The 15,000-nt window shown below is 48.8% G+C and overlaps 2 protein-coding genes across 5 annotated transcripts in view; one reads left to right on the top strand and one right to left on the bottom strand.

Moving 5' to 3' along the window:
- The window catches only part of LOC147008418 (uncharacterized), a 19,492-nt gene extending 15,197 nt beyond the window's left edge, over window positions 1-4,295 (top strand). For all 4 annotated transcript variants that reach the window (XM_085864708.1, XM_085864706.1, XM_085864705.1 and 1 more), the window contains exon 9: window positions 1,366-4,295. In XM_085864708.1, the coding sequence (XP_085720834.1) occupies window positions 1,366-1,661 (296 nt within the window). In that variant the 3' untranslated portion in view covers window positions 1,662-4,295. The remainder of the gene's footprint in view (window positions 1-1,365) is intronic.
- A 6,974-nt stretch (window positions 4,296-11,269) lies between these two features.
- Window positions 11,270-13,811, bottom strand: LOC147008417 (transformation/transcription domain-associated protein-like). Its single transcript, XM_085865031.1, has 3 exons — window positions 13,032-13,811; window positions 12,722-12,916; window positions 11,270-12,289 (listed from the first exon to the last, which is right to left on the bottom strand). The coding sequence occupies exons 1-3, from the start codon at window positions 13,197-13,199 to the stop codon at window positions 12,005-12,007; spliced, it is 648 nt and encodes a 215-aa protein (XP_085721157.1). The 5' UTR covers window positions 13,200-13,811; the 3' UTR covers window positions 11,270-12,004.
- Between the last annotated feature and the right edge of the window lie 1,189 nt (window positions 13,812-15,000).

The raw sequence follows: 15,000 nt of genomic DNA, 5'->3' as shown, positions 1-15,000 counted from the left end.
GAAGGAAAGGAGGTGAGTGGAGTTTGGGAGGAAAAGAGGGGGGTTGGGAGGATATAGCATTGTGGGGACAGAATAGAAGGGAAGGAGCAGAGAATGAATAGATGGTAAAGAAAAAAAAATCTGCCACGTTGGCATACAAAATAACTAGATGACTCCAAAAGTGAAGGACAACGGGGTCGTAGAATGTCTGAGTGGAGACAAAAGGGACGGGAATATTGGATAGGGTATTAAGGGAATGAGGTGCGGTACTCGGATGAGATGTATCGTTGAGAGGGGTGGGGGGCTCAGGGGGTTGCCCATGTAAACGCAGATCAAAATAATTCACCGGATGATGAGGTCATTGGCATCCAGATCAGGAAAAATAGAGTTAACAAGTGAGGAAGAAAACGGGTTTTTTGTGGAAAATGAAAAAAACATTTTGGGATGGAATCCCTCAAAAAAAACAACCAAACAAGGAAGGAAGGAATAACAAGATGGGAATGACACCACAACGCAACATCACGTTCTTTTTATGGATTTCCGTCACATCTTTTGACATTTTTCTGTCTCAATCCCACAACAAATATAATATACGATTACACCAACCTCCACCACAAATCTGCAACTACTTCTAACATCGACATCTTTATGCAATTGTTACTATTTAGACCTTTGACAAAAATGTTGCCTTTATCCCCTCTGTCGCCGCACTCTTCCAGGAGCTTAGATTTTGTCTCGGACAAAAAGAGCAGACAGACATTGGGCCACGTTCAAGGGGTTCGGAAGGTTCTCTTTGCAGACAAGAGGGTTGATTTTTGAGGGTTTTTTAAATAACCAGGAAATTGAACAATCATGTAAGGGGTTGAGTGTGTGTGTGGGATGTCAGTGAGCATCAGCGTAGTTTTCCATGAATTCCAAGGGACTTGATGGGTATTCAGCCGGACGTTGATGGGATATCAATGGGATTTGATCCTGGAGTTCCCTGGATGAAGAGCCAAGAGTTCAGATGGGAACACAAACAGGCCAACCGGACTTCAGGCTTGTCGGTTACAATGTGGTGGGATCGCCGTGACATCGATGCTTAAGTGCTCCGAACCGGTTTCTGTGCAGTTCCAGCGAGTGGAGATGCAGAAAGGAATTTCTCTTCCTTGAGGACAGCAAATAGACAGATGTACAAGAGCAGAAAATTGAATTATTAAAATAATAATGTGGAATTTTAGAAACTGACTTTAAATAATAGTTAGGTTTGAAACATCGGATTTGCATGAAAAAAAAATTTGATCAAAACCAAAGTTAACTGAACTTTGTAATACTTTCTCATCTGTGTTTTGGAGATTTTCACTCAATTTCTCAGTCTTTCTGCCTGTCTTGCCGTTTCGTCCTTAGGCCAGGGCTGGGGGTTCATGATGGACCAAAGGTCACGTGGAGAACTTTTGGAAATGATGAGGGAGCAGCTGGAAGGCATCGGACGAGTACGGGCTGAGCGGAGAGAACTGGAGACCTCTTTCCTGGACTTCGTGAAAAGAGAGCACGCAGCGAAGATGGAAAATGTGAAACTGCAGAGAGAACTGCTGCAAAGTGAGAAGGAGCTTTTGGAGATGAAGCGGGAGCTGGTGGTCTTGGAAAGGGAGAAATTTCAGAGAAACAAAGGGTGGAAAATGGAGGTTGAACAGGAGGATTGAATGATGGTGAATAGATCGTAAGCTGCTCTCGTGCTTTGTTGGGAATAAATGGAAATCTGTTGCTTCATTGCTCACAAGGTGATATTTTTGCCGGACCAAGTCCAGGCACTTGCAACATGGAGGGATTTATCTGCTGGAGGTCATACCTGAGTATGACCATGCTCTTGGTCGCATCAGAGTTGATTGAAGACTCTGCCAGGTGGATGTCCTCGAGCAAGATGTGATACATCCCATGGTTTTAGAGCCTCATCAACAAGTAACCAAGCTCCTCCTTCGAGGATACGATGACAAGTTACTTCATTGTGGCCTGGAGTGAATTCCGGCAGAAGTGCGCCGCAAATACCGGGTGCTCCGTGGTCGCGCCTCCTTCTGTTGACACCAACATCAATCCCATGAGTGCCATAAATGAGGTGCCAACCCAGAGATGCCAAGAGTGGCCGATCTACCACCTACCTGATTGCATCTATACAAGCCTGTGGATTGCTTTGGTCACCATACCATAAAGAGCGGAAGAAGAACAGGAACGCTGGGGTATAATCTTCAAGTGCTTCACCACCCGGAGCATACATCTGAACCTCATGGAGGGCCTCGGTGCCAACACCTTCCCAATGTCAGTCCGTCGCTTAATCGCTCGCAGGGGGGAAACCCCATGAGATCTTATCAGCCAGAGGTACCAACTGCCAAGGGGGGAGATGCTGAGACAAACCTTCTCCACCGTCGAACCTGCTCTTGTTCAGCATCTTGCCAAACAGCAAGTGAGTTTTCGCTTCAACATGTCCAATGCACCACATTTTGGGGGAGCATGGGAGCGAGAGATCGGATATGTGAAGAACAGTCTGTGGGTCCTGCTCGGAACCTGTACCATGACGGAGCCTGTGCTACGAACGGTCCTCATTGAAGGTAGACAGCATCCTGAACTCCAAACCCCAGGGTTATGTGTGTTCCGATCTTGGTGATGTCGATCCTATGACGCCTGCCGTGCTATTGATGGGACGCCATGACGCATTGCTTTCTCTGGACCAACTTCATCAGATACCACCTCCCAAGTCGACAGCTTCGACAGAAGTGGCAGAAGGAGAGTAGGCGGCTCACCACTGGATGACGTGCTGATGATCGTCAATTCTCAGCTGACTCGTGGTCAGTTGGAAAGGTCATGGAGACCTTTGCAGGGTCAGATGGTCGTGCTCGACCTGCCAGCGTTCAAGTTTGTGGTGAGAATGATGTTTGACCCGTCGCAAAATTGATCCGGCTGCCAAAGCTTGAGGACGATGATTGACGGGTGAATGGACTGAAACACTTTCTCATTTCTACAAATTGATTCCAGAGAAATACAAGGAGGTCAGACACAGGTGGAGGCCGCTATACAAGGAGGTCAGACACAGGTGGAGGCCGCTATACAAGGAGGTCAGACACAGGTGGAGGCCACTATACGAGGAAGTCAGACACAGGTGGAGGCCGCTATACAAGGAGGTCAGACACAGGTGGAGGCCACTATACAAGGAGGTCAGACACAGGTGGAGGCCGCTATACAAGGAGGTCAGACACAGGTGGAGGCCGCTACACAAGGAGGTCAGACACAGGTGGAGGCCGCTATACAAGGAGGTCAGACACAGGTGGAGGCCGCTATACAAGGAGGTCAGACACAGGTGGAGGCCGCGATACAAGGAGGTCAGACACAGGTGGAGGCCGCTATACAAGGAGGTCAGACACAGGTGGAGGCCACTATACGAGGAAGTCAGACACAGGTGGAGGCCGCTATACAAGGAGGTCAGACACAGGTGGAGGCCACTATACAAGGAGGTCAGACACAGGTGGAGGCCGCTATACAAGGAGGTCAGACACAGGTGGAGGCCGCTATACAAGGAGGTCAGACACAGGTGGAGGCCGCTATACAAGGAGGTCAGACACAGGTGGAGGCCGCTATACAAGGAGGTCAGACACAGGTGGAGGCCGCTACACAAGGAGGTCAGACACAGGTGGAGGCCGCTACACAAGGAGGTCAGACACAGGTGGAGGCCGCGATATAAGGAAGTCAGACACAGGTGGAGGCCGCTGTACAAGGAGGTCAGACATAGGTGGAGTCCACTCGGCCCATCATGTCTGCGCGACATCAACTCCACACTAATTTATCAACAAAAGATCGAAAGAAGAAAATGAACATTTTAAAATTGTTTTTAATAGTATTTTTGTGGGGTTTTGTATGTATTTATTTACTTATTAAAGTTCTTGTATGTTTTTTTCCTCCTCAGGAGAGGGGGCATAGGCTTGGTTAAAAAAACACACAACACCCCTTGAGGAGACCCCCCCCCACCAACAGTACTCCGTACACACGCACACAATCCACCATCAATACTCAAACTACCTGAAAGTCCTGCTAACATCCTGATACCCCTGAGTTTCTCAGTCTTTCTGCCTATGTCTCAGTGGATCATCATCAACATCCCCATACCCCCATGATTCCATGCACTTTGTTGATTCCATGTTGGCATAATGTGAGTCTGTGATTCTTGTTTTTTGGTTTCTTTTCTCAAAATTCTGTTTCCTCAAAAAAGAGTGAGCTCTTCCGGTTCTCGAGTGAGCACCAGACTTGGACTGCCATTCTTGGAGCTCCTTTCAATAAACTTTCGAGCATTACGCGATCTCGGTGTCTCGTTTCATCCGAACGGCTTTATTTTCTTGAAGCTGCTGTTCTTCGTTGTCCTCCTTATCAGTTAGCCATCCCGTCGGATTCCCGAGTCTACTTTTCACGGACATTCTTGAGACCCACTGTGAGATCCTCCCTGCAGCACCAAGGAGAGAGACTTCTTATGACGCCACGCACGCAAAGCGAAAAGCTCGGTTAAACAATTGGTTCACCTCTGTCTGTCTGTCTGTCTGTCTGTCTGTCTGTCTACGAACGCCAGTTTATGATCAGCCTGGTGTTAATGGTTAAGGTGGCTAGCTTAAGATCATAGCGTCTTGAGTTCGAGCCATTAAGTAACATCAGGTGGGTTGACTCAGCCTGTCATCCTTCCAAGTTTGGCAAAATGACTTCCAAATTGCTGGAGAAAGGGGGCACTGCTTCAACTGCACAGCCATTGCTCCAAGCAATGATGCAACCAGCCGCCACAGGCTACATATACAAAAGAATACAAAGTTTATGATCGAGGAGGTCCCACTGAGAGGCACACGGTGAATACGGGAGTGGAGGAGTCGGTGATCCCTCAGAGGAGGTGACCTTGGATGCCGTAAGGAGGACGTGGTCTTACGGCCTCAATTGTCATCTCCGACGGTTGAATAAAATCATCTGAATCTTGATGTCCATCAGATATTAATCTGGGAGTTCACTGAACATTTGGTCGAGCAGAAATAAAGAACCTTAATTAATCTTTAATTGTCAATGATACCTTTACATGAAGAAGATGGAACTGAGCTGATTGTTCTGTTGCTAGGAGACGCGCCATTGTTTCGTAATCTGCTGAAAATTCATTATTCATAATATCCTCCACAATATAATCTTCACAATATAATCAGGACGTTGATTTCCTGTCGTGGCCAAAAATATTAACACCTTTGCACTTTTTTCAAATAATGTCCCATTTCTTCCAGAAAATTGTTGAAATTAAGAAATATTTTTCTTCGGTTTGTCGTGGAACAAAACAAAAAAGTTGAATTTTTTTTTTACTAAATCTTAGCTTATTCCACACAGAAATCCTAAAATGGCCCAGACAATATTATTGGCATCTTTTGGAAGTTGTGAGAAATAATTAGATTTCAAGCAGGTGAAGAGAGAGAGACATAAGGAAGCCTGACTGTAGTTTGCCAAAACACACCTGAACGAGCCAAAATCCTTCTGGGAGAATGTCCTGTGGACAGGTGAGACCAAATTAGTGCCTTTTGGTGAAGCACATCATCTCTATGTTTACAGAGAAAAAAAATGAACCCTTCAAAGAAAAGAACACCTTCCCTCCAGTCAAACATGGAGGAGGTTCAGTGATGTTCTGGAGTTGGTGTGCTGTCTCAGGTACTGGGTACCTTGAGTGTGTGCATGACATCATGAAATCAGGAGATTACCAAGGAGGCATTTTGGAGCACAATGTTCAACCCAGTGTCAGAAAGCTGGGTCTCCGTCGAAGGTCATGGGTCTTACAGCAGGACAACGACCCCAAACACTTCAAAAAGCTCACCATTCCTGGGTCCTGGGGGTTCAAGGAATGGAGTCCAGATCTAAATCCCATTGAACACCTGTGGGGAGATCTGAAAACAGCAGTTGGGAGAAGGTACAGTTCAAATCTGGGAGAACTGGAGCAGTTTGTACAAGAAGAGTGGAACATCCTGCCAGCAGAGAGGAGTAGGACCCTCATTCATGGCGACAGGAAGTGCTTGACTGCAGGTATTTTGTCCAAAGTTCCGTGATTCCAAATAAAAAGTCGAAGGTGTTAATAATTTTATCAATGCCATTTATTATTATTTTCTGATTTTAAAGGATTTATTAAGTTCTGAATCAAAAATAAAGGTTCTGTAATATTCACAGTGAAATAAAGAATTGTGAAGACGAAATACTTTTGTCAATTTCAACTTATTTTTCGGGAAAATTGTGAATTATTTGAAAAAATTCCAAGGGTGACAATATGTTTGGCCACGACTGAACCTTTTCGACTTGTTGAAACTCGATGTTATTCATACAATACAAACCCAACACAGTGTTGAGAAGCACCTGCTGCGAGCCAAGTCTTGTTTTTTTTTTTTCCTTTTACCCAACATAGCTGCCAGACCACGTGACACATGATGGACATTTTAATGAAAATCCTGTCCAAATTTCGAGTCGATGATGATGAAAATTGAGGATTTTAGAAAATTGGCCGATGTTGACCTCAAAAGAGTGACAGTGATCTCGCCGCAATCCGGTCTCCAAACCTCAGAGAGTGCTGCGATACCGATGTCCAAACGCTTGGGCTCAGATGATAACAGAGACAGGTGATCATCCTCTCTTCGGGATAGGACATTCCAGGCACCCACCCGAAAGGACCGCCTCAGGTTAACCCAAGGAGACCGTCATCATGCAGACCTCCTGTTCGTGCACCGCTCCAGCACGTGCACGCGCCTCGTCCGCCACTGCCTGCGCGCGATGCAGAACGGCGGAAAGGTGTAATGGGCGACACGGCCGGGAATGGGCCGCTTGAGCAGGTGCACATCACGTTGGAGAACCACGCTCGAGCTCCATTCTTGGTCCCACGTACCAGTTTGGATGCCAAGAGTTCACGAGCTGTGGACCTCCTTGAACCCTGGACCTCCCATATAATTGTTCTCAAAATGTACCTCCTTGAAATCGCAACGACGTCCGCGACCGTTCTTCTGCACGAGGAGACAAGATGGAGAGACGGGGGAGGCAGAGACAAAAAGAAATGAGTGAGAAAGACCAATGGTTTGACATTTTGTCCAACGCTCAACCGCACAAGGTGCAAAATAACAAATCCTGAAATGTAAAGGGAAGAAAAAAAAAGAGAACCAGAGAGATCCTTCAAAAGGATAAACAACAACCTCCAAGAGCCGAGGCCTTGGCCCGAGGGGAAAGTCGTCGAGCAACAATTTCAAAGTTTCAGTCTTCGACACAAATTATGGATTAACAGCTGAAACACAAACCTTTCGGCCTGGCCTGCGCACTCCGTAGGGTTTGACTCCCATTTGTTTGAGAGGAACCTCGAGCAGATGCTCGATTTGCATCACCCAACGTGTTAAAAGTCTGACAAGGTCCCGGACTTGCCTCTGAAATGTCTGTTCTGAGTTTGATTGCTGCCCCGACTATAAACGGTCCAACTGGTGTTTGGCAGGCAGGGTGTTGCATCACCGGTGCGCCATCCCTCGGATGGACGTTCGGCTGGGTGTACCGTCTGCTGGCAAAAGTTGGTGGATCCCAATGTGTCCTTTGGCAAAGGAGAGGTGAGTTATCACCGCCACCATAAACGAACTCTAAATTATTATCCCAACTTGGCCCACAGCAGCAGCAGCAGCAGCAGCAACCGACATGTCATCGAGGAAGCTCATGGGAGAGCAAGGTTGAAATGACAGAGGGTTACCGGGAAAACAATTGGGCACAAACAAGAAAAGTAGAGAAAAAATAGGAGGAAACACTGAAGCCAACAAGTTAGAGGATTTGGATTTGGAGGGGTTAATCGGGGTAAAAAAGATAATGGGTCAGGATGTGGAATGACGCGAGGTGGTGGTGCATTGCCTGCTTGAAGTCCTTGAAGGAAGAGTGGGAAAGGATTGCAGTCTGGGAGATTATTCAGCCTGGATTTTGGAAGTTTATCCAGGGTTGGATTAGTGGAAGAACACGAGCATCCTGGTGATGTTGACAGAGGGTCAGAGGACTCAGAGAACAGAGGGAGCAATGTTGGAGAATCGCCGGTAGAAAACAGAGAGACCACGGACATACCTGAGATGTGAGAGCAACGGACCTTGTGCCCTCGACCTCATCGCGCGAATTCCAATAACTTTCAGAGCTTTATATCCCACAGAATCCAGGGCATGTGATGCTGGGGTACCAGCCCATGGCGGAGAGGACAACTCCACTGATCTATGGACAAATGCTGTGTAGACTGTGAGTATCTCGGATTTTTCGGATCGACGGAGAATACCGAGTCTGCGGCTGGCTTTGGAGGCCAACTTTGATATGCAGTTGGCCTGGGAAAGGTCATGGCTGATGGTGAAGCCAAGAAGTTCAAGAGACTGAATCTCTTCCAGTGGATGATGATCAAGGAAATAGACAGGTGGGTTCGTTTAACGATCCGTCCAGAGTGGTAAGGTGAGCCACTGAGATTTCTCAGGATCGAAGGACATGTTGAAGTTATCAGACCAGCATCGAATCATTTCCAGATCAGCAGAGAGTGACGCGGCTGCACTCAGCCTGGCAGAGGGATCGGGTACTGTTCGACACAATGTGGAGTCCATCCGCAAAAAAGGAAGGAGGGTTTTTCAGAGCATCGGAGACGTCGTTGATATTGATGAGGAACAAGACTGAGGAACAAAACACTACCTTGGGGAACTCCAGCTTCCATTGGGAGGGGGAAGGGGAGGGTTCCATGAATGGCAAGTCATTGTGTGGGTGAAGGAAGTGAGAAATTCAGGAATGTAGGCGGTCTTCCATGCTCCAGGCAGAGAGCTTGGCAAGCAAATCCAGATACCAGACTGTGTCGAATGCCCAAGGTCCTTCCAGGGAGATGGTTCCAACAGGTCTTGTTTGAGATTGAGGACCCCTAAGTATTGCTGAGAGAAGAGCACAAGCATGTCCAGAGTTGAGTGACCAGGAAGGAATCCAAAGTGATGCCCAGGGATCAATTTGTTTGAAAAGAAGAAGTGCACGATGTGGATGATAGGCTGAGTCAACCCCACCTGATGTTAATTCAACAAACGACAGGGGCTCAAACTCAAGATCTTAAGCCAGCCACCTTAACGGTTTAGCCAACACCAGGCTGACATGGAGTCAAGTAGACAGTGGGGACATCAGGGTAAGATTGGGACAGCGGGATGAGCTGGGTGGAGGGCGGAGGAGCTCCTTGTGAGCCAACGGCCATCCATATCTCGTGTCCATCTGTGTCTGTGGACGTCCTCCTGGAGTTGGGTCACCGGTGCGAGTCACCGCAGCAACAACGTGCTCAACATGTGAGCAGCCATTCAATCCCCGCCAAGCGTGAGAGACCACCTGAGGTCGACCATGAGGCAACAAATGGTGACCAGTGCTCTGACCCGCCATGAAAGGTTGCACACACAGGGAGACATCGGGATCAGCAAGTCACGCCCTTGAGTCCCCGAGCAGGACACGTACCTGCGGTGCACGTAGTAGTAGTTCTACAAAGTAGGCTCCTCCCACTTTTGATGACGTTTCGATTCCTCTGTAATTTGGGTTTTGATACAACCTCAGAGCCCGGTGTTGGGTTGACGGTTAAGACAGCCGGCTTAATATCTCAGAGTCTTGAGTTCAAGCCTCTATCACACCGTTGAATTAACACCAGACTGGTTGACTCAGGTTGGCAAAATGGTGACGGGGTATTGCATGAGCAGCACAGCCATGCCCACAGAAAATGATGCAACCAAGCAGCCACCGGCTCCGTGCGAATAAATAAATAAATAAAACACCTGAAAGTTCAAATCCCACGTAATTACCCAAAATATCCTCATAATTAATGTGAAAACAAGGGAGACGACGTAGGACACAGAACATGGAGACAAATTTTGTAAGTATTAGTTTAGGAGACGCTCGGTGGATGTGGACGAGTGGGACCGACCTCGAGCTCACTCGTCCGACACGACCACCATTGTCCCAAGTATGTTCACACCAGGGACCGGCTGACTCAGTTGTTGGGACCTGGTGCTTGTGACCATTTCATTACCTGGTGTACATCATTGTTTTCCGTGCCGTGGGCTTTTGTTCGTCTGTCTCAGGACCCAGGAGACACCGCTGGACGCCTTGCAGGACTCACCTTGTCGCCTTTCATCGGCCGCCTTGCTGGAATTATCACCTGGCAGCCTTGTACATCACCTTGGTGTGGCCCATACACTTTGTTGGACCACTTGCTCTGTGGCCCATGTACCACTCACCTTGCTCATCCGCTTTACTGGACCACCTGCTCAGTGGCCCATGGTGCTGCTCTGCCTTGTGGTAGCGGCCACGTTCCCCCACCACCAAGAACTGTCCCGTACAGCAGCACATCTTCTCAGTGGTGGAAGATGTGTTTGTTGTTTCAGAAGGGCCACCCCAAAATGGCCTGTACGCCGGACCATGGCCTGCTGGTTTTTGGTCGAAGGGCCTCCAGCCCGTAGAGATGGCGACGACACCAAGCAGGCGTCTCGTCCTCCAGCATGAACAATGTTTGTGTTTGTGGTTTTTTTTTCCCCCTTCAGGTCCTGGATAAGACTGTAAATGTTTGAGGATTGTTGTGTGTTGTTGTTTATCATTTTAAAGCCCACCGGTTACGTGCTTGTAGTTTCAAAATTCTGGCAATTTCGGTTTGACATAAGGTTGTGGTGTGAGTCAGTCAGGTAGCTCCCAACGCACTAGATGGGACATATGTAGTTTAAATTGATGCATACATGGGGGATAGCGTGAAAGTAACAAGCGGAGTATATACCGGGGGGGGGGGGGTTAATTACACATCATGCAAGGCACCCAGGGATGGTGAACTGGCTGTCCCAGACCCGGGTGCGTGGGGATAAAAGTAATTTCCCCATGTTAATTGTGGAGCTCCGCTCATCCAACAAAGATAAAAGGAGCACAACCACCGAAGGCGCGATTCCCCGATAAGGAGACTGTGTGTACCACAGTTAAACGGTCGTCAGACGGAGGACACTGGGTCACGTGGTTAAATTGTTGGCACTCGCGGTCGATTTGCGACCCTCCGCGACACGGACTGATTCATGTGCGACGGCTTCGATTCCAGTGAGTACGGGGAGAACCGGGGATACCCTTGTGGTACCCGGTGTTTGGTAACAAATCATCATATCACCCCGTGAACCCGGATCCGCAACAATGTCTTCCCCCACAACAGTGTTACATTTCATCAGAGTTCGGTTTTGGAATAAAGTCCGGTAACCGAGATAAAGTCACGGCTTGTGTAGCGACAGAGCCACGGTGAAAAAGAACGGTTTAATAATTTCCGACTTTACATCCCCATCCACATCCAGAAGCCACCAATAAAAAATAAAAAAAACGGAAAGTCAAACAACCCACACAACAACGTCAGCATGAAACCGCTCCAAAAGTGGTAGAAATCCGATCCAATGGGCTTTCAGCAGCGGAAGTTTTAAAAAGTGGTTTGGGAAGGATGTGAGAGGTGAAGGAAAGAGACTGTGGCAGTGGAAGTTTTAAAAAGTGGTTTGGGAAGGATGTGAGAGGTGAAGGAAAGAGACCGTGGCAGTGGAAGTTTTAAAAAGTGGTTTGGGAAGGATGTGAGAGGTGAAGGAAAGAGACTGTGGCAGAGGAAGTTTTAAAAAGTGGTTTGGGAAGGATGTGAGAGGTGAAGGAAAGAGACCGTGGCAGTGGAAGTTTTAAAAAGTGGTTTGGGAAGGATGTGAGAGGTGAAGGAAAGAGACTGTGGCAGCGGAAGTTTTAAAAAGTGGTTTGGGAAGGATGTGAGAGGTGAAGGAAAGAGACCGTGGCAGTGGAAGTTTTAAAAAGTGGTTTGGGAAGGATGTGAGAGGTGAAGGAAAGAGACTGTGGCAGTGGAAGTTTTAAAAAGTGGTTTGGGAAGGATGTGAGAGGTGAAGGAAAGAGACTGTGGCAGTGGAAGTTTTAAAAAGTGGTTTGGGAAGGATGCGAGAGGTGAAGGAAAGAGACCGTGGCAGAGGCAGAGACAAACACAGAACCCTCAGAGCCACGGGTGCCACGCGGGGTCCATTCGGCAGAGATTGTCAGGGCTGTTTGCCACTGCCGCCAGGTTGGTCGCCTTGCTCTCCACCCCATCGAAGACCGCGAGGGAGTGCAGACGACCGAGCACCGCATCCGCCGCCTTCTGCACAAGAGTCACAAGCTGCTGGGAGTCCATGGTCTTTGGGGGTCCACCCGCCGCGCTGCCCGTCTCACGATCCTCTGCGCTTTTCTTCTGCCACTCGACGATCTCATCTCGCAGCACAGCTTTCAGGATGCCGTCCACCTGTGAAACAGGAAGTGGAACTCAACGACTCAACAACAGTCATGGTTTTGACGGTGTCTTTTCACGGTCCACGAGGTCGACCGATGACTCACTGATGTACCGCACGTTCTCTGTGTTGGTTCCACCAAAGCAGGTTCTTGGCCAGGGGTCATGCTGGGCAGTTTGCTATCCCTCTCCCAGCAGGAGTTAGGGGAGGAATTTGGGATTTGGCCAAGGTGACATATGATCAAAATTCCAAAATGCTGACGTCTACCGGGCCCGATACCACCGGCTTTTCTTTGCCTTCACCAATCCATCCCCCCAAAAGTCCCAAACTCACGGCTCCTTGACTTCCATCCCTCTCCACCGATCCCAAAACACGACCCACTCCGAGCAATCGGGCTCTTCTATAAAGGACAAGTTTCGATGGAGGCACAAAATGGGGGAAGGTACCTTGAACGAAGGCTGCGCAAAGCATCGGGCAACGGCGATCATCGAGGCCGTAAGAGGACCCGACACCCCGATGGGGGTCAAGAACTCGGAAATGTTTGGCGTCAAACGGAAGGGCACAGGGCGGTTGGCATCGAGGAGTCCAGTGGCGTCATCGACGTCGAAGCGGAAGTTTGCAACACTCAGCTGTCCTGTGTCCTGCAAATGTGACGACAACAACACTCAAGCATCCATGATACTGATCAAAGTGCGGCAATCGCAAGGTGAGGAGACCTTGTTGGTGAAAAATGAAAGCGCACAGGTGGTTGGTTACCTGGACGATTTGCAGCATCTCCGGGTTGAGCCGGTTGAGGTGGAGCACAAACTCGACAAAACCAAGCAATGCCAACTGGAGCGTGAACATCTTACGGAAGGTCCAGTAGACCGTGGAGTTCGGGAAGGTCTGCAGAGCCCACTCCTTGAGCATTCCTCGTGGAACCATGTTCGCCTGAATCTCTTTCAGGATGTCACGCAGAGCCTGGATTCAGTGGCAAGGAACAACAGTCAACATGTTTGTCCTCTGCGAAAAACAAGTGGAGACTAATCGATGATGCAGCCTTGTGGGCGAGCCAAAGCCTGAAGCTTTGGCCGAGCGTCAGGTGTGCGGACATCTTCACAAGTGTCCGCCGTCCGCAATGTTACCAGGATGTGTATGGCCCATGGCACTGGAGACAACCTCCATGGACGTGGCCACAAAAAAACATAACTTAATGGAAGATTGCAGCAAAGGATTGTTTGAATGGTGGAGAAGGCACCTCGATCAAATACCAAACGTATTCAACCTGACCTTCAGATACAAGGAAGGACAATTTCAACTCGCACCTTCCTTCGCCAACTCAATGAAATGGGGTTCTATGGCGGGAGACCCAGGAGGACCCCATGACTCATATGTCTCTCATTCGATGACTCATGTCTACTCCCAACCCCACATGGCTCCTGTGTCTCTCCTTTGATTACTCATATCTACTCCCAACCCCACGTGGCTCCTGTGTCTCTCCTTCCATTACTCATATCGACTCCCAACCCCACATGGCTCCTGTGTCTCTCCTTCCATGACTCATATCGACTCCCAACCCCACATGGCTCCTGTGTCTCTCCTTCGATGACTCATATCTACTCCCAACCCCACATGGCTCCTGTGTCTCTCCTTCCATGACTCATATCGACTCCCAACCCCACATGGCTCCTGTGTCTCTCCTTCCATGACTCATATCGACTCCCAACCCCACATGGCTCCTGTGTCTCTCCTTCCATGACTCATATCGACTCCCAACCCCACATGGCTCCTGTGTCTCTCCTTCCATGACTCATATCAACTCCCAACTCCACATGGCTCCTGTGTCTCTCCTTCGATGACTCATATCGACTCCCAACTCCACATGGCTCCTGTGTCTCTCCTTCCATGACTCATATCGACTCCCAACCCCACATGGCTCCTGTGTCTCTCCTTCCATCACTCATATCGACTCCCAACCCCACATGGCTCCTGTGTCTCTCCTTCCATCACTCATATCGACTCCCAACCCCACATGGCTCCTGTGTCTCTCCTTCCATTACTCATATCGACTCCCAACCCCACATGGCTCCTGTGTCTCTCCTTCGATGACTCATATCTACTCCCAACCCCACATGGCTCCTGTGTCTCTCCTTCGATGACTCATATCTACTCCCAACCCCACATGGCTCCTGTGTCTCTCCTTCCATCACTCATATCTACTCCCAACCCCACATGGCTCCTGTGTCTCTCCTTCCATTACTCATATCTACTCCCAACCCCACATGGCTCCTGTGTCTCTCCTTCCATTACTCATATCGACTCCCAACCCCACATGGCTCCTGTGTCTCTCCTTCCATGACTCATATCGACTCCCAACCCCACATGGCTCCTGTGTCTCTCCTTCGATGACTCATATCTACTCCCAACTCCACATGGCTCCCGTGTCTCTCCTTCCATTACTCATATCGACTCCCAACCCCACATGGCTCCTGTGTCTCTCCTTCGATGACTCATATCGACTCCCAACCCCACATGGCTCCTGTGTCTCTCCTTCCATGACTCATATCGACTCCCAACCCCACATGGCTCCTGTGTCTCTCCTTTGATGACTCATATCTACTCCCAACCCCATATGGCTCCTGTGTCTCTCCTTCGATGACTCATATCGACTCCCAACTCCACATGGCTCCTGTGTCTCTCCTTCGATGACTCAGATCGACTCCCAACCCCATATGGCTCATGTGTC

This window comes from Eptatretus burgeri, chromosome 19 (assembly GCF_056783735.1).
Source record: "Eptatretus burgeri isolate ZD-2024b chromosome 19, Ebu_testis_v1, whole genome shotgun sequence".
Lineage (NCBI taxonomy): Eukaryota > Metazoa > Chordata > Myxini > Myxiniformes > Myxinidae > Eptatretus > Eptatretus burgeri.
Note: the sequence above shows the minus strand (reverse complement) of the source record. Positions and strands in the feature narration are given on the sequence as shown.

Bases quoted from the DNA above. Each gene is read 5' to 3' on its own strand.
- LOC147008417 (XM_085865031.1), bottom strand. From the start codon at position 13,199: ATGGTTCCACGAGGAATGCTCAAGGAGTGGGCTCTGCAGACCTTCCCG. The intron at 12,917-13,031 runs GTAACCAACCAC...TCACATTTGCAG, and splicing joins AGATGCTGCAAATCGTCCAG to GACACAGGACAGCTGAGTGT. The intron at 12,290-12,721 runs GTACCTTCCCCC...CCTGTTTCACAG, and splicing joins TTGCGCAGCCTTCGTTCAAG to GTGGACGGCATCCTGAAAGC.